Raw genomic sequence first — 23,550 nt, forward strand, 5'->3', positions numbered from 1 at the left:
ATAGGTGGTTGTTATAATTGACTTTGCAGGATCTTTCACAGATAAAGGCTTCTATCCAATGGAGCATTTTGGAGTTTACACCAACTCCGAGGAGTTTTTGGAGTAGTCATTCCTTCCATACAGAATCATAAGCAGTACTGAAGTCAACGAAAATTGCTGTTACGATATGTTTTCTGTTAAGTGCATCCTTTATGTGTTGGCTTAATTTTGTGACCTGTTGATTAGTGGATCTGTTCGTTCTGAAACCTGTTTGTTCGTTTGCCAATATGTGAGATGTTTCTATGTACCAGTTTAATCGTTTATTAACCATTTTTTCCATAGTTTTACCCAAGTTGATAATTAGTGAGATAGGTCTATAGTTTTGTATATATGAGGGATCTTTATCCTTTTTTACGATAGGTATAATCATCGCTTTTTTCCACTGTGCTGGTATGACACCTGTTTGCCAGATTTTGTTCATCCATAAAAGTATTGTTTCCCTGGCTATACGTCCGAGATGTATGATGAATTCATTGTGGATCCTGTCTTCTTCAGGAGATTTTTTGTTTTTTAGTTCTTTGATGACAGTTATCAGCTCTTCATATGAGAAATCCTCGTCGAAGTCTGAGTTTGGATTCTTACATGATTCCTTCTTTATCTTGATAATGATAAGTGAAATATAAACTTCTGAATAGATTAAGCAAAACAGAATGAACAAAAACATGACCAGTATCTATGTAACAGTCTTGTTTGTCCAGTTTGATTATTTATAATTGTGAAAAACAATATCTTGTAGCATAACCTTTCGCTTTATTACTGCTTGGCATCTCCTTCTCATTGATTTTACTTAGTTTTTACACTGTTCTGATTTAATTTTAGCCAATTTTTTTCTCACTACACGTTTAAATTCCTCTATGGGTGTACACTTCACCTTTCTCACACTTCTTTTCAAAATTTGCCACAAATGTTCCATGGTGTTTAAGTATGGTGACTGAACAGGTGTTCGCAGTTGCTGGGATATGTTCGATATGAGCCAATCCTTATTAATTTCAGTAGTATGTTTACTGTCATTGTCTTGTTGGAACATAGTATACACAGGTGTCAGCCTCATTTTTTGTGCACTCTGCCTAACATTTGACCTTAAAATGTTATTGTACACATACTTATCCATAATCCAATTGTACACATACTTATCCATAATCCCATCTAGTATGAACTCAATAACCCTACACCATTTTCAGACATACAGCCCCACAATAGTATGCATCCACCCCCCGTGTTTAACTGTAGATAATGGGTTGTTTGTGTCGTTATCTGTGTTGGGCATCCACCATATCCTATGAATGTCATCGGAACCATAAAGATTCATCTTCGTCTCATCTGACTAAATCACATTGTTCCAAAATTCTTCATCCTTATCAACATGTTCTTTAGCGAAGTCCGATCTTCGAGCTCAATTTGTCTCACTAATGTACGGTCTCTTTTGTGATCTGCCATGGTAACCATTTTTCCACAACACACGCCGGATAGTTTGATTACTGATCTTCGTGTTTCAAAACTCTTCAATCATGACTCTAATTTGTGGAACACTTATCCTTGGATTTTTGACAACTTGATTAACTATGAATCTCTTGTTACATGCATGTAACAATTTTTGCTTCGTTTTACTTGCCAAGTTATTACAGAGTTCCATGATTTCGAAATGTTTCTACAATGTGTACTTTAGAATGTGTTTTATGCACTATTTTATCTCTTTTTCTATAGCAATAGCCTTTCAGAGCCAATCGAACAGTAACGTTCTTTCAATCGGAACTGAGCTCCTTACGTCACTCCATTGTACATATTTAACAGCAAGTGACCTCCACTGAAAGACAACTCTGTGTGCACTGCATGTTTGTTTACTATACAATACATCTAAACGTAACTACCCTTCCGTGGTGTGAATGTATACGAACAGCAGTGTTGTTCACACCTGTGGAGTAACGGTTAGCGCGTCTGACCGCAAAACCAGGTGGCCTGGGTTCGATCCCGGTCAGGGCAAATTACCTGGTTGGGTTTTTTTCGGGGGTTTTCCTTTAACCGAATATGAGCAAATGTTGGGTAACTATCGGTGTTGAACCCTGGATTCATTTCACCGGCATTATCACCTTCATTCCATTCAGATGCTAAATAACCTGAGTTATTAATACAGCATCGTAAAATAACCCACTAAAAAACAACAGTGTTACATGAATTTCACGGCGTTATGTAGTTTGAGTAACAGGTGTATGTAAATTAATTTTATTCGTGTCACTTTGTTCGTGTTTAACTCATCAAACATAATGAATTTAGTTTTATTTAGGCCATATTTTGAATTTTAACCGTAGATCACAAAACCTCGTAATTTTTACGAAGGATGTTTGGCAACATTGCTCTCCTTCTTTGGTTTTTGGAGTCACATTTCTCCCCTTAGTAGCTGCTTATTCAAGGACGCGGGTTGTCAGTGTATCAGTTTTCTCTGCATTGAGTGCTTCCTTTGCGAGTTGTGTTGGGTAGGTCGTAAATTTTACGAGGCTTTATGACTGCGTTCGTCTCTTCTGACAAGGTAAGAATAAGTTTTTGTACAACATTTTATTAGTATGTTATCCATGGGATTTGCGGCGTTATTAGGTATTTATGTTCGGTTATTCATTGTTGCAGATGAGCATTATAAACGAAGATGATCCTAATTTTGGGGTAAAAGTTATGAAAATGTTTGGTGATTGTGGAGATGGCAATGATTCCAGTAATGACACTAATGACATGTTTAGAAATTTAAGACGAAATACCAAATGCGCAAAAAATTTCGCTCGATTTTGAATCCAAGAAGCAGTATTATTTCTTTCAACATCATGGTTATCTGAAACGAAGAGTAACATTAACCATGACACAGTAATTCTACTCATTCTCAACAACAGCCTCACAAAAAATACTAATAATGATAACCTTTCTACATGGGGTATGCTTGCATGAACAGAAATTGGGCGCATCTTTATACACACCTGGTATGTCATAGCAAATTGAAAAAATATATTATTATAATGTACCAAAGTACATATGATATTTCCATGCAGATATTCTGCGTCATCATACGATGTAAGAGTAATGGAATGGAGAAAAATTCTCTCCAGCACCGGGATTTGAATCCTGTTTTCAGCTCTACGTGCTGATGCTTTATCCACTAAGCCACACCGGATACCACCTCGGCGTCGGACAGAATCGTCTCAGATTAAGCTCCAACTCTTGGGTTCCCTCTAGTGGCCACCCTCTGCACTACGTCATAGATGTCTATGAACGTAGGATCGAAGTCCACACATGTGCTGAGGTGCACTCATTATGAGTGACTAGTTGGCCGGGATCCGACGGATCTCCGTTCCATTACTCTTACATCGTATGATGACGCAGAATATCTGCATGGAAATATCATATGTACTTCGGTACATTATAATAATATATATGATATGCGTAAATCACTTCGTGATTTAAGACGGCACTTATTCCGTCGGATCCCGGCCAACTAGTCACTCATAACGAGTGCACCTCAGCACATGTGTGGACTTCGGTCCTACGTTCATAGACATCTATGACGTAGTGCAGAGGGTGGCCACTAGAGGGAACCCAAGAGTTGGAGCTTAATCTGAGACGATTCTGTCTGACGCCGGGGTGGTATCTGGTGTGGCTTAGTGGATAAAACATCAGCACGTAGAGCTGAAAACCCGGGTTCAAATCCTGGCGCCTGAGAGAATTTTTCTCCGTTCCATTACTCTTACATCGTAAATTGAAAAAAGTTTTTCTGCACACCTTAGTTTCTGTTAATAACGCAAAATTTTCTTTCAGTTCTGATGGATGTGATCAAGATGGAACCTGAGGTTGATCCATTGGGCTTAAAACCATATGATTACTCATACAAAATAGAAGAGAATTACACTTTATCAAAGGTAAACTGATTTATTTCTTTCTCTAACACTGTCAGAAAAGCATACATTTCCCACATTATATTCACTAAACTAAGTTAGAGTCCTTCACCATAACCTTGTGGTATAAGGCCTGAAGATTTGGACTGGCGATATGAAATGCTCGTTTCGATTATCAATGTAGCTCGGCTTTTGGAAAGGTCATAACATTTCACTATGATTGTGAAATGCAGAGGAACTGTTCGCAATATAACCTGGTCTCAAAAACCAGCTTGAACTACACAGGAGATCAATGCGCTCACGACATGATATCCTCAATACTGGTTGAATAATCTTCCATCTCTGCTGCGGGGAGTTGGCATAAGCTGCCCGTTAGGACTATTAGGAATTTTTCTGCATGAATTGTTATTATTATTGTTACTGCTGTTACACTCTTATACTATAAGAGTCCACAGTTGCTAGTCTTACCACCATTCATTCTTGTGTTTTAATGAACCATAATACCCCTTTTACTATCTTTTAAGTAATACAATGTTCATTATTTCATAAGTAGACGACTATCGTAGACAGGTGTACTTCTGTAGCAAACTTCGATCAACCTCGTATTTCATGTGAATGATGTTGAATTTCTGTATTTTGCTCACACAAGCAGCACATAACATTTTGTTTGCATTAAATTTATAAAAAAAATATTGTAATTAGCAGAGGTGCTCTGTGATTTCCACATATGTAACCTCATTTCATTCTATTGATCAGTGTTGATGGGGTACATGCTGCCAATTCCTAACAAGTAAAACAGTGACATTGATTAAAGAGGTGCAAGAGCTTAGGAGTATTTTGATTGGAGCTCTGATAATGTTGTTGAAGTCCAGGCAATTGTATTGGTTACCTTATAATAATTATGCAACAGAGACATGGGTGAAGTTTAGCTGAATTTAGTAATCATTCATGATCCTTAAAAACGCTGTACCGGTGTGATAACAAAATAACCAAGTAGGACCAATGTAGATTTCAAATAAGGATCAGGTTCATAAGTGAGCAAGCATTATTCGAATTGTTATTTTGTAAATGAAAACATTGATACTGAAGGGGATATTGAAATGAAGGGCATAAGTTATATGCATTTTGTAGTTATCTTGTGAATGCATGTAGAGCAAATTTTGTTGAGAATGATACCCGTATCATTGGTACTATTTAATAAGAATGTTGCACACTACAGATGTGAATTGATATTGTATTCCACTTTGGTAACGAATTCTTTTCACTTTATCGGCTTTATTTGTTGTTTATATTTATTTTAGTGCCAATATTTTTATTACAGATAATATTATTCCATTGATCTTCTGAACTAGTATTAACTTTGTAATACTGTTTTAAGATTCTTCTTCTTCTTCTCCTCCTCCTTCTTTTTCTTCTTTTGTATAGGCACATGGCCTGTTTGTCTTCACACAGGAGACGATTCAGTAGAAGATGACATTAATCCTTCCTTCCACCATTTTTTCGGTCGGCCTACATCTCTTTTGCCACTGGCAATCATATCTCGGACTATTTTAATAAGTCTTGAGTTATCAGCTCTGTCTATATGCGCATTCCATTCTTTCTTTCTCATATTTATGAATTTTTTGACGTCCATTATATTGCACTGTTGTCTCACATCTTCATTTCTTACTCTATCAAGTCTAGTTTTACCCACATGAGTTCTCTCTTTTTTTGTCTCTGCATGGGTTTCTATACTATACGTCATCACTGGTCTTATTGTGGTTTTAAAGATTTTCATTTTACTTTCAATATTGAGATATCTATTCTTCCATATTAAATCCCATAGGCAACCCGACAGTTTGGAAGCTTTGGAGACTTGATCTCTTACTTCATTTATTACATCCCGATGACTTGTTATATTAACCCCTAGATATTTGAAACTCATGACCTGTTCTATAATTTTACCATTAATTTCCAATTTGTATCTTATCGGATATTTAGATATGCACATGCATTTCGTTTTCGTTACTTGATACTGCCATATTGTATTTGCCTGAAGCTATTACTAATCGGTGGAGTAATCTTTGAAGGTCATCTTCAGTGTTGGCCATCAAAACAGCATCATCTGCATAGCATAGTATGTCCAAATGTTTATTTCCCAATGACTGTTTTACACTTGCTATTAATTTATCCATCACCAAGTTGAATAAAAAGGGGCTAGTCGAGTCTCCTTGCCTTATATCTGTAGAACACTTTATTTCATCTGTTATTTTATCATTTATAGGTATTTTTGTTTTTGTACTCAAGTTCAATTTCTGAATTAATTTTAGCAGTTCTCTTAGAACATTGTTATCCCTTAAAATTTCAATTACATCTTTGAGTCAGACCCGATCGAATGCTTTTGTAAGATCAACAAAGCATAAGTACATTGAGTTTCTAAATTCAATCGCTTTTTTGACTATCTGTCTTAATATAAAAATAGCATCTATTGTGCTTCTGTCCTTTCTAAATCCTTATTGTTCCTCCCTTATTTCGATATGTTTTTGAAGTCTTTTATAGATAATCTTACTGAACAACTTTTGTACAGATGACAATAAGGTGATTCCTTTGTAATTTTCTGGGTCATGTTTGTTACCTTTTTTTTAAATATCCGGACTGTAATACGTGTTTTCCATTCATTAGGAATTACCAGTTCCTTCATAATTCAATTAAACAATTTAGTAATTTCTACTGTCAGTCTTCTGCCTCCAGATTTTAGAAATTCATTGCTTATTTCATCAACTCCTGGTGCTTTTCTTCCTTTCAATTCTGTTATAGTTTCTTGTACCTCTTGTTCTATTGTCAAGATATCTTCCCCTTCTGATTCTGCAATGGCTTCTTCCTCACTGTTTACATCTTCTGATTCAGACAGAATAAAGGTTTGTAAAATATTGCTTCCATACAGCTTTATTTATTGCATTAATCCTTACTGTCTCAGATATCTCAGCTTTTCGTGTTTTTAATAACTTCCAAATTTTCCTCTGAGCTCCATATAAGTCTTTTCCATTCCCTTAGTGAATGCTTCCCAATATTACTCCTTTATTTTCTTAATTTTCATGTTTGTTTCGTTTCTGATTATTTTATATGCCTCTTTATCTTATAGTTTTTGAGTACTCCTGAATCTTAAGAACACTTTCTTCTTTACTTCGGTTATTTGTTTCACTTCCTCCGTGAACCATGGTGTATTCCTTCTTGGCCCTCCTGTTCTTGATCATATGTTTACCCACAGCTTCTTTGGCTGCATCCAAAATATTCACTTCAATTTTATTCCACGCTGTTTCCATAATTCGTTTCAATATAGTTTTCTTCTATTTTTTTATCTAATCGTTGTGAATAAAAAGCTTTCGTTGTAACATCCTCCATTGATTTTACATTAAACTTCTCAATAGGAGTTACATTTTCTAAAAACATAAAATTGTTTAGTCACACGTTAAAAAGTGTTAAAGTTTTTAAAAAACGTATACACCTTGGACAGACGGCCCGTTTCGACGTGATGTTACGTCTTCATCAGTGTCTCCTGAGTAATTCAGGAGACATTGATGAAGACGTAACATCACGTCGAAACGGGCCGTCTGTCCAAGGTGTATACCTTTTTTAAAAACTTTAACACTTTTTAACGTGTGACTAAACAATTTTATTTTTTTAACAAACAAAGTGTAAACGTGAACTATAATCAATGAATTACATTTTCTCTTTATTCTGCTCGATATTCCCATCTTATTTCACCAAGCAGGAGCATGTGATCTGTCCCCGCATTTGCTGAATTTAATGTTGTAACGTCAAGTATTTCTTTGGTGTAAATTTTCTGTTAGTTATTATATAATCTATATATATAACCTCTTGAACCTCGGAAAGTATATTTATATTTCAGATCGTGTTCAAAATATGTATTATTAATCCTCAAGTTATTTTGACAACAGAAGTCTATTAACATATCCCCATTATCATTGCATATATCTTCATTAAAACGCTGACGAATTCCTGGTAGAATTCGATTGATAATCCTGGCATTAAAATCACCCATTAATGCCACATAGTGGTCATTGGAAATTCTATCCATCTGATCCTGGAGTTCTTCGTAAAATGTTCGTCTCTCTACCTTCTGTTTACTAATGTCAGGAACATATACACTTACTATCTGAATAATTTCTCCCATAAAATTTAATCTCTTTACCAAAATCCTTTCATTTATATATTCTAAGTCTTGTATGTTCTGTTGAAACTTTTTGTGTATTAATATCCCTACTCCAGCTTTGGCTCGAGCATCTTTACTTTAGCACAATGTCCCAAAATATAATCCTCTACCTTTATTATTCCTTTTCCTTTCTTCTTTGTTTCAGTGATACAACAGACATAAATTTTATTTTCTTCTAATTGAGAGACAACTTCATAATTCTTTGAATTCCAGGATGTTATATTCCATGTGGTGAATCTCAAAATTTTATTTTTTTGCTTTTGCTTTGCAGGGTCGTATTCCATAAATCCAAACCAGCATTATCCTGTATGGTTCTGTGAGCAATAAAATTTACTCTTTAGGTGACTTGCTAGTCTGGTCTGAAGAGGGTGTTATTTCGGGGTGGTTTTAAGAATCTTAGAATGTTAAATTTGAGATACATCACACACAATATTCACATGTGGTTCATAAAAATGAAAACGATTGCATGTTGTGTGTTGAATAACCATGAGTTTGTTATCTTCAATGTTTGATTCTCAAAATGGGCTCTATATTCCCTGAGTAATAAAAGATCATATTTTTTTTTTAACTATGGTATATTTAACGACTCTCACAACTGCCGATATTATATCAGCATCACTAGTGTGCCAGAATTTTTATCCCACAGGATTTCTTTTACATGCCAGTAAATCTACTGATATTAGCCTGTCGCATTTAAGCACACTTAAATGCCATCGACCTGGGACGGGATCGAACCCGCAACCTCGGCACAGAAAGCCAGCACTCTATCGACTGCGCCATTCAGGTCAATAAAAATATCATATTCCAAAAGACACATGGTGTAGAGTATAAATCAGCTTCATTTATACATTTATTTATTTGTCTATTTATGTCTAAGTATAGCAGGGCAAAGCCCCAATTACAATAGACAGTACATATTACAGTGTGTAAATTATTTCCAGAAGGAACACCTAGTCTGTATCAGTCATTTATTTTGTGCCTTAAGTTCTCAGTTTTATTCTGCCTTAAATTCCTTCTCTAATTTGTTGACTGTGTTGAGGGAGTTAGCAAATAACTGCCATGCGTAACCAGGCTGACAGCACATGAAGTCAAATTTAAAATAGCTAAATAAATTGATTCACAATGTCTTTATGTTCTCTAGGAAGGGAATTCTTCGCATCTGGAAGTGGCAGGCATGAAGATAGAATGTGGGGAGTACAATTATGGTGTAAAAACAGAAATAAAGGTTGAAGGAAGCACTCCAGTGACTAGTAGCTTCCTTATGGTGAAATCGGAAGTTGATGTAAGTAGTTCACTATCAATATACAGATATACTGACAGTGCATTTTACATGTATGAGAGGTATTAACAATCTACAATACTGTTACCTGTTTCGTATTTTCTTTTTCTTTTTTTTACTGTTTTTTCTAAACTTGGACTGCTGTCACTTTTAAACTGACACATAATAATAATAATAATAATAATAATAATAATAATAATAATAATAATAATAATAATAATAGCAATAATAATAATTCGCAAATATACGTTTGCAATTATCGGCAGAGTGCTGATATGAAACCTTTCCATGTTATCTGGAATGCATGGGGAAAGTTCTTGTACCTAGAAACACGATTTAATTTTAACTTTACAGAATTTCTATTTTGTTATTGATCTGGCAAATTAATATATGGGTTTATTGAAAAGTCATGAAAGTTTTGAAAGTCCTCCAATTTTGTTAAGGGGTAAATTTATAGAAAAATAACAATAGTACACTTTTGATGGGTTTATTCTGTTATAAAATAATCTGTGGAAATACACCACGCTGTTGAGTAGATTATCTGCTGCCCCCTCACAGCTTGATTTACACTGCGTCCTATATGTTCCATATTCTGAATGTTTTTTCATTATTTCCTGAACTTACAGTTATTAATCAGCATTTGCACTGTTTACTACGGACACTAATCTGCCATAACGTTTTTTTTTTTACCTGCCATGGAATCGATCTCTTCAAATATTTCACAAGCTTTCACAAAGACGACCGATTTCAGGTTCCATACCTGCATCCATTTTGAGTTACGAGTCTCATCATTCTGCTGGAACAACCTATATTATATCTAATTTTATACTAACACTGAATAAGGCCAATTTTGCTTGTGTGGAGGCAAAACCTTTATTGTCTGCTATCTTATCTGAAAAGAATAAGTCGTGTTAGAAAGTATGCATTTAGAGGAAATGAAACTATGACATATGCAACAAAATGTATTAAAGTTTTAATATATAACCTTTTACTATTTATTTGCATCAAGTATTATAGCAAATTCTGTTTACGTATTTTGGAGGGCGCACTGATGAAATGAAACTGATAGTATGATTTCCAGTTTCCAGTTATTTTCTTTGCCATATGTGTTATAGTAGGTGAATCACATGCATAGCTTTCGGTAACTGAAACTTGTTTCCTAACCTTCTGTCGGTCGCACATGTATCAGATTGATACAAGCCTCCGTTTTTCTACCACTAATTTTTTAATTTCCATTGTCGTAGCTTTCCCATTACAATACCTTGCATAGCTTTCCTTGATATAAGTAAAGCCTACAATAATATGGGACATGGGCATTTACAACGATCTCTCTACCATATGGATATGCCAAACAATCTCAAGAGACTTAATTACTAATTTAATAGAAAATAACATTATCAAAATTGAAACAGGCTTAAATAAAAGTGGTGACATACACCTTAATAAAGGAGTAGCTCAGGGTTCTCCTTTATCCCCCGTTCTCTTTAACTTGGCTATTGATAATATTCTTACAGAATTAACTGAACCTGAAATAGCCCAAGAATATGGTTACCAGTTATCTCCTACTGTTAGCCCTGTCTCAATTCTTGCCTTCGCCGATGATTTGGCCTTCATTAGCAAGGACCTTGAGTCAATTTCTGTATTAATGGATTTGACGATTCAAAATTTATAAAAAATTAGTTTGAATATTAACCCCCAAAAATGTAGTCTCATTAACATTAAAAATGGTAATCTCAGCCAAAACGCTGTCAGTTTGAATTGTGGAAGTACAATTAATTCTGTTGGACCGGGTGAAATCGTCAAATATTTGGGAATTACATTTTCTGCTGAAATTGTATTTGATCAACCACGTATTATTCGAACTTTTGGTAAAGATATTGACAAATTAATCACCACTAATTTACTGAAACCTGATTAAAAACTGAATATTATGAATCAATATATATGGCCTAAGATCATTTATTCGCTCCAAAGTACACCACTGAATAAGATTCCAAAATCTTTCTTACATCATATTGATAAAATTGTCAGGACAGGTGTTAAGGAAATTGTGGATTTACCGCACCATTTTCTGTATGACATGCTATATGCTACGAAGAATCTTCGTGGCCTTGGTTTATTTAATGCTGAATGGGAAGTACACATCCAACACTACAACATTGCCAGAAGTCTTCTAAAAATAAATGGCAAACATCTCCATTTCTGCAGGATTCTTGAAACTGAAAAGTAAGAAGCTCTTTCACAATTAAACATTCCCAACAACGCAGAAGCACATTTGATGACAGGACGAAGTTTAAGATCTGAGTTACGGCGGAGGTCATTTAATAATTGATGTCGTCTTCCACAAAAAGGTAAAGGAGTGGTGACTTACAGTGAAGATGCGAAAAACAACTGTTGGATTAGTAACAGAAGAAGGATATCATCCTCAGAGTGGACCAATGCCATAAATATGTCCACAAACATCGCAACAGTACGTTCGGTGCCAGGTCATTCCTTCCAAGATCAGAACTGTCATCATCCAGGATGCAGCGAAGTAGAAACCCTTGGGCATGTTTTGTGTTATTGCCCTAAAGGAGAACTACTGAGGAACAATCGCCACCATAAAGTTAGAAGCTCCATCGCAACCATTCTTCGGAAGGCAAAGTGGGAGGTTTACGAAGAAGTGCACTGCTTGGCTGAAGAGCAGACATTATAGCCATCGATCGCCGGAATCAAAGCAGCCTCTTTCTTGACCCATGTATTGCTCACTTCAGTGAGAGATACAAAATGAATATTAATACATGGAAAGTGAAAGGATTTCTTTTCTGGTGCTAGGAGAACTTCATTTAAGTTAACTAAAACCATTTTCCTTTCTCTTAAATTTTCTAATGAGGACATTAACAAAATTTGTCTTTGGTATTGAGAAATTCATTATCCATTTTATACAATCACTTGTATAATACTACGTAATAATATCTTTTTACTTCATTTCATTACTCTTCATTGTACTTTCATCTCATGTTTCTCCGAAATCAAATTGTACTTTATTTTTAAATTTGTCATTGTTCTTTATTCTCTCCGCAAATCATATTGTATTTTATTTTTAATTTAACCTCTGCTTTGTATTCTGGATCCTAGTGGTCAGCCGTAGATATCGGCCAGATGTCCTAAAGTGTGGAATTATTAGTCATACTCACTACAACCCTGTGTCGCTCAACTGCTTTAGCCATTAGGCTGTGTGAGACTGCAAGTGTCTTGTATCAGATTCAGGGGCGAAGCTGAAGGGTAATCTGTGAGCCTTAGAATACCCATGGGATTTTCAAGAAATAAGCGCATTTTCATTTTCCTGTTTCCATTGGTATAAGTAAATGAAATCTCTAGTTTTCGGTATTACGCTCTCTAGTTACGGAAGGATTGACGCCAGCTCCTCGGCGCGGGACCAGCGCACAACTACATTATGGCTACTCACCAATGAGTTATACACTCACTGAATGAGGAGACTGCTTCAAATCAGGCTCGCTGCAGCTGATAGAGAAAGCATATGCGCATGCGCCAAGCGGAGTGCTTGCATACGTCACTAATGCTAAACCGTGTGCTGTGAAGTCTGGAAAGAGCCTAGACTCTGGACATGCTCCGGACGTGTCATTCAGCGTTACCAACCTTAATACTAGTGAGTCTGCTACAAAGGTCCGAAATTCAGCTACAAATACCAAAATGAAGCAACACACATTCACAGAGTAATAACCAGAATCTATGACCTATGCTATAGTTATAATGTTCGAAGGCGGATGTGTTGGAAATGTCATTAATTAATTTAGGGCCAGTTCATTTTTGTTGCATAGTCGACTCCCAACAAAGACACTGTCAGGTGTCGGCGAATTCACGAATCCAGGAATTGACCATTAAACAATGGGCGCAATTCACATAACAGGAAAAGGAAACTGAAAATAATAAAGTTTTCCTTGCCATGTTGCCATAAATAATGGTCGCAGTGCCCGGAATTCAGTCCTAACTTAAATTTTCTATTATGTTTTCGTAATTTTTTTGAGGAAGCGAGAAACTTCTTATGGTTATTAGAATGTGAGAAAATAAAATTTGATAGAAGAACGTGTTTACAAATAAAATCGAGTATTCACAAATGGTCATTCGATCGAATCTCATTCGGCTACACTTTGCCATTCGACTACGACCATTCTGCTAAAAGCTATGTTTAGCCGAATTCGGCCATGGTTGGCAAAGCTGCAGTCTGTCAGTGTGTGAGAAATTATGGTATAAAAAAAGTATCGCAGATCTTTTTGGCCCCTGAAATTTTAAATGTTAAACAAAGAAGCGAGTCACTGTCCAATTTGTATGTCTCCCAACCAGCTGCAACTCCCTACAGACACCATCCTGCCAAACACCGTGACAGTAGAAGTACACTCAGAACTCGTGTAAATAGTCATATAATGCCAATAAGTTAAGAAAACCAAATCTAATAAAACGTTACAGACTGTGAGTTTATTGTTATTGTTAGAAATTTTTTCCACAACACTATCACTACTGCTTTCATTGTATTTTGTTATTATTATGATCTCCATTTGTCAAAGCTGTCAATATCAATAGCGGTCTTTTGCATTGACGTTTCTTCCCTGATAATCCTTCAGCTTCATGTTATTTTTGTTCAGGCAAAATCCTCTTCACCTTTGTTTTTCTTATTTTTTAAGTAAATTATTTTACAATGCTTTATCAACATCTTAGGTTATTTAGCGTCTGAATGAGATGGTGATAATGCCGGTGAAATGAGTCCAGAGTCGAGCACCGAAAGTTACCCAGCATTTGCTCATATTGGGTTGAGGGAAAACCCCGGAAAAAACCTCAACCAAGTAATTTGCCCCGGGAATCGAACCCGGGCCACCAGGTTTCGAGGCCAGACACGCTACCGTTACTCCACAGGTGTGGCCTTCACATTTGTTAGACATCTTGTTTGCATCTGCTACTTATTTTTTACTATTCTGGTTATTTCCTCATAAAATTTTATACATTAAGAACGATCTCTTTTGTTCATCCTCTTTTAGTAGACCTACTGTATTTTAGTTTAAAAGTAATGGAGGCGTCTCGCCTACAGGTCGATTTCTTCTAAGCAAGTGAGTATACTTTCCTTGGTGTCAATGTTCCTCCCTTGTCTACCCGAGTCCCTTTGCTTGACCCAATCCTGCACAGGACCATCACCATAAAGGCTCGCTTGCTAACTTCCTCTTTCCTCACAAGTGACAAAAAGATCTGCAATACTTATACTAGAGGACAGTATTCATTTTTCGTCGGTCTGTTTCCGTAAAGTGCAGTTGTGTTCATTATTATCGTGTATCATCCATTATTCACTTTTCGTTTTTATTCAGTCAACTGTGGGTGCGGTATTTCGGTACTACGAATACAATTATAGTATAGAATTCGAATTAGATTAGCTACTGAAACGAACGTGAAAATTGAAAATACATTTAACGGTTGGTAAAGAATACTTCGTGAAAACGAACTTTTTCTAATGACACTTTTCGACGCAGGAGCATGACTGTATTGGTTAGCAGCAGCGTCTTTAAATAACCACGCGATGAAGTGAAGTGAGAGCGGTATTTCAGTTCATGTTTGTTTGTGAGCTTAAAAACATGGATCAGTGTAGTGATCTAATAGTGTATCTGAAATCAAGACCATTTTCTTCGTTGCCCTATGAAGAGAAATGTGCAGTGAAAGAGAGAAGACCAAAACCTCATCTAAACATTGTACAGCGTGATAAACATCAGTCAAGTAAGTTTCAGTCTCAGTGGTATGAGCAATATGAATGGTTAACAGCAAGTGTAACGACCGGCATGATGCATTGTTACGTTTGTCTTCTGTTTGGTGGTGAAGGCGATAATAAAGAATGGAGTGAAACTGGGATTGCATGTATGAAAAAGCTTCTATCGTAGAGCACGAAAACATCAAATTTCTAAGAAACATATTCTTAATTGAGAACGATATCATCTTCTGGGACAACTCAGAATAGAGCATGCTCTATCAGAAGCGGCTCGGTTCTCGAGTCTCAAGCACAACGAAATGGTGAGTCGCAATAGACGATATCTTGGCAGACTGATTCAAGTCATCTGCTTCTTAGGAAAGCAAGAGCTCTCATTTCGTGGACACGATGAGAGCGATCAGTCAGAAAATAAAGGCAATTACCTAGAAATATTGGACATGCTTGCGCAAGAAGAGCAGTTTGTTAGAGAAAAGTTGGAATCCATATCGGGCTTTAAAGGGACTTCAAGTGAAATCCAAAATGAATTGAATGTGCAACATTAGTAGTCAAGGAAACAATTCAGAAGGAATTAGACTTGGCGGAATTCGTGTCAGTTCAAGCAGATGAAACACTAGATGTGTCTTGTAAATCACAGATGAGTGTTATATTTCGTTACTGTGTGAACGATTCAGTACAAGAACGGTTTTTAGGATTCTTTGATGTATCAAAAGACAAAACCGTCGAAGGTTTATCAACTGTTATCTTGAATATGATGAAAGACAGCAAAGTTGAAAATAAGCTCATCTGTCAAACTTATGACGGTGCTTCAGTGATGTCAGGCTCTCGTGGTGGGGTTAATGCAGCAGTGCCCTAATTCAATGTTCATTCATTGTTACGCCCACAGACTTAATCTGGTACTTTTGTATGGTGCCAAAACGATTAAGAAAGTTCGTCTCTTTGTTTATGATTTGACAGCCTTTCACACATTTTTCAGTAAATCTTCAAAAAGATCTATGCTTTTAAGAGAGGCAGGTTTCAAACTCCCTCAAGCAAGCACTACGCGCTGGAATTATCACTCTAGAGCTACAGCAACTATAACTGCTCACTTTCAGGAACTAAGAAGAGCGATGTCTCATATTATTGACAATGATGAAGACTGGGATGGAGATTCCTATAATGGCGCTGTTGGTTTGTTAAGAAGATTAGAAGATCCAACCTTCATTTTCTTGTTGTGTTTTTATCAGAAAATATTTGTTTACATTGACCACTTATACAGTGTGTTGCAAATAAAGTATACATCAAATATCAGCATTTGCAATCATGAAGTAAAATATGCTATAACGAATGTAAAATCTCTTAGAAATCAGGAAACTGTTGAGGAGTGCATCAAAGATGCTAAGATGCTGAACAATGAGGCAGGATCAGGATCATTTATGAGACTACAAGTCCTAGCTTTTGAAATAATTGATACCATAGTGACACAGATGGAATCGAGATTTGAAGATCTTAAAAACTTTAATTTTGTTGAATTACTCGATGAAAAACAGTTCCCTGCTTATAGATCAGTGTTTCCGTTACTTAAGTTGAGTGCATTGGTAAAAAAGTATCCATACTTTGACAGTGAACAGCTTCAAAATGAACTCACAAACGTTTATTCTGACCAATCAAAGCATTTGCCTGCAGGTTTGTTGCTGAAATATTTTTTGAACAATGGCTTAGAAAAAATCTATCAAGAAACAGTGCGGCTCATAAGACTGATTCTCACCTTCCCTGTATCTACTGCGTCGAGTGAACGAAGTATGAGTGCATTGAAGAGAGTTAAGATATTTTTAAGGAACTCCATGTCAGATTCTAGACTGACCAATTTGAGTACTCTGGCTATTGAGAAGGGCTTGTTAAACAGTCTTTCCAGAGACGACATCTTCAAAGAACGCATCATCGACATCTTTGCAGAGCGAAAAACACGCCGACTGGAGTTTATCTACAAAAAAAATATAAGGTATGAATTTTAGAATACCCAGTTGCATGAATGTAGCTTCGCCACTGATCAGATTGATACATTGCGACATAGAGTGTAACTGAACCAGAGGCAAGTGTATAATTTAGAAGTTCCAGGTGATTTAAAAGCTTTCCTAAATTTAATCTATGATAACAATGTAGATAATGAAAATCTCGCACTAAAAGAAGATTTTCAAGCTGAAGATTACACAGATGCAGATGTTGAGCCAGGAGAAGAAAGGATGGGTAATTCTGATTCTGAGGTGAGTGGAATTGATGAAGTACTTGATGTGAACAATAACTTGCTGAGGAAGCCGAGCCAGCTATGAGAGAAAAAAATTCCACTTCATCTGCAAAACAGCGGCTCTGTGTCCCATGTCACACGTCTTGGAGGACAAGGCTAACTAAGACCATTTCCAAGAATTGTGAACAATGTATCTGTGGCGGTCATACAGCCACAGTCTGTACAGATTGTTATCCTGGACTTCAAGTAAAAGAAGATTGCTTGAATGTTGACTGATAATATAATGAACAGCATAAAATTGAAATATTTCATGTTTCTCTGAATGGGCTACACTTTACTTCTGTGTTTATTCTTTATTTATTAGTAGTAGTAGTTTCTATTTTTTTTTTTTTTTTATTATTTCTGAATATTTGTCTCAAGTTTTAGAACAAAATTGGTACCAGTAATGAAAGTTATGTGGTGAATCTTATCTTATTGTGCAATCTATTTACAGTTGTACTTAATATTTTGAAAATAAATAATAAATCAGTGGTAAAAAGAACATTGCAAACACTAAAATATGTATATGACACACTTTCTGAGAGTCCATGTATCATTTTGATGCATTGCGACTGATGCTATTATTCATGTTCAGAGAATTTTGACGTGAACTTTTCAGATATGAAATAAATAATAACAATACATAAATCAATAATTATATTTATCTTATATATTATATTATGCTAATTAACCTAATGCCAAATCCTTCAGATACGTTTTCTGGAGACAATATAGTCCCCCTTTCGGATCTCCGGGTGGGGACACCTGCAGGACGTCATTTACAGAACATCCTGAAAATTCTCCAATGGAACGCAGGAGAACTTAAACAAAGTAAAAAAGCCGAACTACAAACAATCATAGAGGAAAAAGAGATAGATGTATTTATCATACAAGAAGCTAATGTATCAAGAAATCAACTGAAATACTTTCAAATTTCTGGATTCAATACATATATATATATATATATATATCTTCTTCCCAAATCACGTCAAGTAGCTAGTGGAATTCTTGTAGGTGTCAGAACAAACATTTTATCAAAATTTAAAGTTATAAATATTAAATTTGGCTCTGATTGAATGGACGGTGTGACTTTTGGTGTTCCAAACAAGTACTTTAGTACGATTCTTGGCATCTCTCAGTGCAGTCCCTACCCGGAGACCTGATTGAAGGGCTTTTACACTGAGGGACTCCATGAATATAAACAGTGAAAAATATAGTGGGACTGTGTTGGTGGTAATGCAGCTTATGTGGCTACCTCTTTGTTACTTGTTAGCTTAAACAACAAGTTTAAGCCCCCTCACCACGACAAGGTTAATACCCACGAGAGTGTATCTGTATAAATCACGATGAAGATCTGGAACACATTCTTCTATACTGTCCATCCACAAACCACAAAAGAAGTAAATTAAAATCATCAGTACCAGTTGCAGAAAACACAGCCCTGCAGTATATATTGACTACACCCCACCTCTGGCTACTAGCAATAGGCATCTATAATGAACACCGATCAAAATACCCCTCATTTCTCGTGAAAAAGAACAACTGAATAGACTACAGTGAACTATAGTGGACTTTATGTTGTCAGCAAACAGCTGAATACATTAAGAAGATTGATTAAAGTTATAAAGGAAATGCAACAAGAAGATAAAGTAAAAATTATCCAAATTGAAATCTGGAAAGGAAATTCACATTACACCATATATAGAATATACAATCCGCCTAGTTACAACTCTTGTCTTGATATAATAAATATACACCGAAAAACAATTTTGATTGCCGATTTTAATGGTCATTCACCTAAATGGGAATACAAAGACTATAATGCTAGTGGCAAAACTATTGAAGATTTATTAAATTCAAACACTTTAGAACTTAATTACAGGAACGACGATTATCCTACATAATTACATTATAATGGCCAGTGTACAAACCCAGACCTCCTGTTAGTATCATCAGATGTGAAAGATAAGACTACACGTGAAATCATTGAAGACTAGGATCAGACCATAGAGCAGTTATTGCATGCATAATACATCAGGACAAACAAAATAATAGCAAACCAAAACCAAAAACTCTTGGAATTTTAGAAAAGCTAATTGGGCAAAATTTACAGAAGAAACCGAACAAAAATTATACTCCATTCAGTACAAAGTATCTACAGATAAACTCAATAATACAATCTCAAACATAATTCGTGAAGCAGCAAAAAATTGGATCCCAAGAGGAAAAATTAAAAATTATAAACCCTTTTGGAATGCAGACCTATCAGAGTTAAAAAAAGAAAGGGACATAGCAAGAAAAAAAGCATAATTGTCCAACAACCCAATAGATACACAAGAATGGCGAAGAAAGGCAGCGAAGTTAAAAAAAGAAATCTATGTAGCCAAAAAAAAAAATATATGCATTCAGTGAATTTATTGATAAAGCTGATTATAGAAAAGATGCAAAAAAAAGTACACAGATATGAAAGTAAAATCACACGTCAGGGAGAAACAAGGAAAGAACCACTCAAATTTAATGGGAAAACGCTTACTTTCAGCAGCTCTATTGCCGAAGCCGTTACTAAGCATTAGAGCTCTCAACATAAACTTTCTCCTGAAGCTAAAAAGAACCAAAGGCAGATTAAAAAAGATCTCAAAAAATTTAAGAAGTGTCAAGAACAAACAAATGATATATTCAGCAAGGAATTCACCATAAGGGAACTAAATTCTGCAATCCATGAGTTAAAAGATAACAAATCTCCTGGACCAGATAAAATACATGTTGAATTTCTGAAACATTTCGGACAAAAGGGAAGAAATGCACTACTGAAATTATTCAACCTATCATGGACCTCTACTGTACCTACAGGGTGGGAAAAAAGCAATAATTATCCCTATTCTGAAAAAGACAAGACAGCTGATGATATAAATAATTACTCACCAATTTCTTTAACAAGTGTTGCAAAAACAGCAGAACGTATGATTTCAGCGAGGTTAAATTGGTTCTTAGAAAGTAATAACATACTAATAGCAGCACAAACAGGATTCAGACAACACTTATCTACAAAAGAAAATACAATTCAGCTATCCCAAGATGTCAAAAAATCTTTCAACAAAAATCAAGATACGCTATCAGTTTTCATTGATTTTGAAAAAGCATATGATTCAGATGGAGGTATAATCTATTCGAAAAACTCACAAAACTAGGCATTCAAAACAACATGTTAAACTGGTTCACTCACTTCCTTTCCCAGCATTTCTGTGCTACAAAATACAATGACAATACTTCCAAATTCCGACAAATAAAAAAATGGGCCTCCCGCAAGGTGCAGTACTGAGTACAACCTTGTTTAACATTTACAGCAACGATCTTCCCTCGGCTGTATCAAGCGCAGAAATAAAGACAGCTCTTTTTGCAGACGACATGGTCATGTAGACATCTTCCCCACAAATAGTCAAATCCAAAGCTTCAATGGAAAAGGCTCTGATCCTATTAGAAAAGTGGACTGACAACAATTTGATGGCCATAAATACTGATAAAACATTTCAAATATTTAGCTTGAAAAAAATCCCTAAACTAAATCTACAGTTCAAGAAAACAAACCTGAGTTAAACATATGAAACGAAATATCTAGGGACAATTTTTGATTCAAAATTATCTTGTAGCAATCATATTGAAGCAGTAGTAAACAAATCAACGAAAAGACTTTCAGTTTTAAAGAGATTAGCTGGAGTCAAGTGGGGTAGTAATCGGCAGACTTTGAACACCACATACAAAACATTCATCAAGCCAATACTTCTCTGCAATGCGGAGATAATAATTACAGCAAATAATTCTAACCTGAATCGACTAGAAATATGCCAAAATCAGGCCCTGCAACTAATAACTGGTGCAGCAAAATCAACTCCAATCACGGCAATGCAAGCCTTAACGCAGAACCCTCCAATATGTCTAACTCTAGAGGAGCAGGCACTAACACACCATGAAAAAATGCTGCGGTTAACAACAACAAAATGGGAAAAAAGACTGTTACAATCAACCAAGTTGAAAATGCAAACAAGTTTCCTGTCCAAAGTCACGGAAATAAAAACAGAATTGAATCTCCCTAAATCTAAAGAAAACATTTTAACCGGAGAAAACCTTCTAACCTTCAAACCAATTAACATTCAACTAGATTTAGAAGCACCAGTTACAAAATCTGAAACTTCCAAACCTGTACTAAAAGCACTAGCATTAGAAGCTGTGAACAATAGATACCCACCAGAAGAATGGTTACATATCTATACAGATGGGTCTACTATCGACAACAACTCAGGATCAGGAATTACGTGCATGTTATTCTCATTTTATCAACCAGCAGGATACCATACAACAAATTTTGATGCGGAAATAATGGCTATTCATATCTCACTCCAACACCTACTATACAGAATAGATAAATTTCAAAATGCTGTCATTCTCTCTGATTCTAAAGCAGCATTATACGCAATAAATTAATATAAAATGATGTCAATCCAAATTAAAGAATGTCACAAAATGATTCAACAACTTCAAAAACAACAGAAAAGAATTCAATTGCAATGGAAACCTGCACAATGCTGAATTGCTAGAAATGAAACTACTGATTTTCTTGCCTGAAAAGGGTCCAATTTAATTCAGAATACAAATAAAAGCCTACCTTTTACATCCATGAAAAGACTAATTAAAAACAAATATAAAATCAAGCAAAACCAAGCACTATGTAACAAAGCCAAAGATAAAAAATGAAACATTTTAATAAAAAAAAAAAACAAATTATTCCAGAAATCCCACGTAAAACTGCAGTAGCAAAATTCAGACTGCTTACGGAACATGATTATTTGGCCAAAGACTTGCATAAAATAGGAATTTACACGAATCCTAATTGTCCTCTATGCCACAAAGAAGAAGAAATGACTGCAGAATATCTTCAAACCTGTAAAGTTCTACCTGTTGGATCCACCACAGAGAAATATTGGAGAGCAAGAGCGCTAATGGCTTCATTGCTAAAGCCCAGCATTGGATAACAACAACATAATTATATTTATTACGAAGAGTAAATAAACATATTAAACTGTATAATAAAAATAAATTATATATATATCACAAATTCTATAGCTATTATTTTAGGCCAAAGCGAAATGTATCATTCTGACCGATTCGTATCATTATAATGTAGCAACTGACGGAAGGTTAAGGAGGAATATATGTAGCACTTAAATTATGGAATACGTTCGATACGAATTTGATCTATTACAGCCTTATTTTAATGACTGCACCTCAGTCATCCACTGAAGACTAAAGGTATAAGAAGTATCATGTAACAATTTGGAATTACATCGACAGAAACAATTATAGTGAAGTTGTGATGTGAGTCTGCAGACTGTGATTACGCAGTTATAACTGTCCTTATGTATGAGGCTATGTGAAGTTATTGTTCCTCTTCATAATTTTGCCTGACAGAAATCATTGAGTATATTAGTTAATATTATAATTTTGTCAAATTATACTGAAGAATGGAATAACCCGCTCTAAACACTCATTAGATCCAGGATATAAAGAATCAGCATAGAATGACTATCGAAAAGCAAGTTACTTTAGTTTAAAGATGTTTTCCAAATAACATGGCATGATGTTAAATATTGTACGTTGTCACGATGTGGGAGAATTGCATCAAGTTATAGATTTTTTGGCTCCATCTGCAGCAATTAGCTCAATTTTTATAGTATAGGGAGCAGAATGGCGCTATGAAGTATCTGTTACAACAGTTTTCTTCTTAAATTAAAAATCTACTTGATTGAAATATGATTTTTTAGGTTTCTGTCATCCAAAAGTATTGCACTGTTTTTTTTATAGTAAAGCTGTGCTGTCTTTCTATTTTATGTGCTCTCCACTTTTAGGAGCAGTGGTTTGATTTGGACACTGTGAAGGAGGAGGTGCAGCTGGAAGTAACAGCAGAGGAGAATGAGGTTTTTACTAATAGGTCAGTATAGTTTGCGAATCTTCACTTGGCATTGCTTTAGTAAAATGACTACATATGATTTAAAATCGTGATGTGTGTTACCGGTACGAAATTTTCTGTCCATGAATGAATCTGATTGTCATTTATGTCAAGGACCCGATATATTTTGGTGTTAAAGT

The 23,550-nt window shown here is 35.5% G+C and overlaps 1 protein-coding gene across 3 annotated transcripts in view; it reads left to right on the forward strand.

Moving 5' to 3' along the window:
* Positions 1 to 23,550, forward strand: part of LOC138710303 (oocyte zinc finger protein XlCOF22-like) — a 71,692-nt gene that overhangs the window by 42,619 nt on the left and 5,523 nt on the right. For all 3 annotated transcript variants that reach the window (XM_069841101.1, XM_069841100.1, XM_069841099.1), the window contains 3 exons: positions 3,835 to 3,935; positions 9,266 to 9,406; positions 23,310 to 23,392. In XM_069841101.1, the coding sequence (XP_069697202.1) occupies positions 3,840 to 3,935; positions 9,266 to 9,406; positions 23,310 to 23,392 (320 nt within the window). In that variant the 5' untranslated portion in view covers positions 3,835 to 3,839. The remainder of the gene's footprint in view (positions 1 to 3,834; positions 3,936 to 9,265; positions 9,407 to 23,309; positions 23,393 to 23,550) is intronic.

The sequence above is a fragment of the Periplaneta americana genome, chromosome 12 (genome assembly GCF_040183065.1).
Source record: "Periplaneta americana isolate PAMFEO1 chromosome 12, P.americana_PAMFEO1_priV1, whole genome shotgun sequence".
Taxonomy (NCBI): Eukaryota; Metazoa; Arthropoda; class Insecta; order Blattodea; family Blattidae; genus Periplaneta; species Periplaneta americana.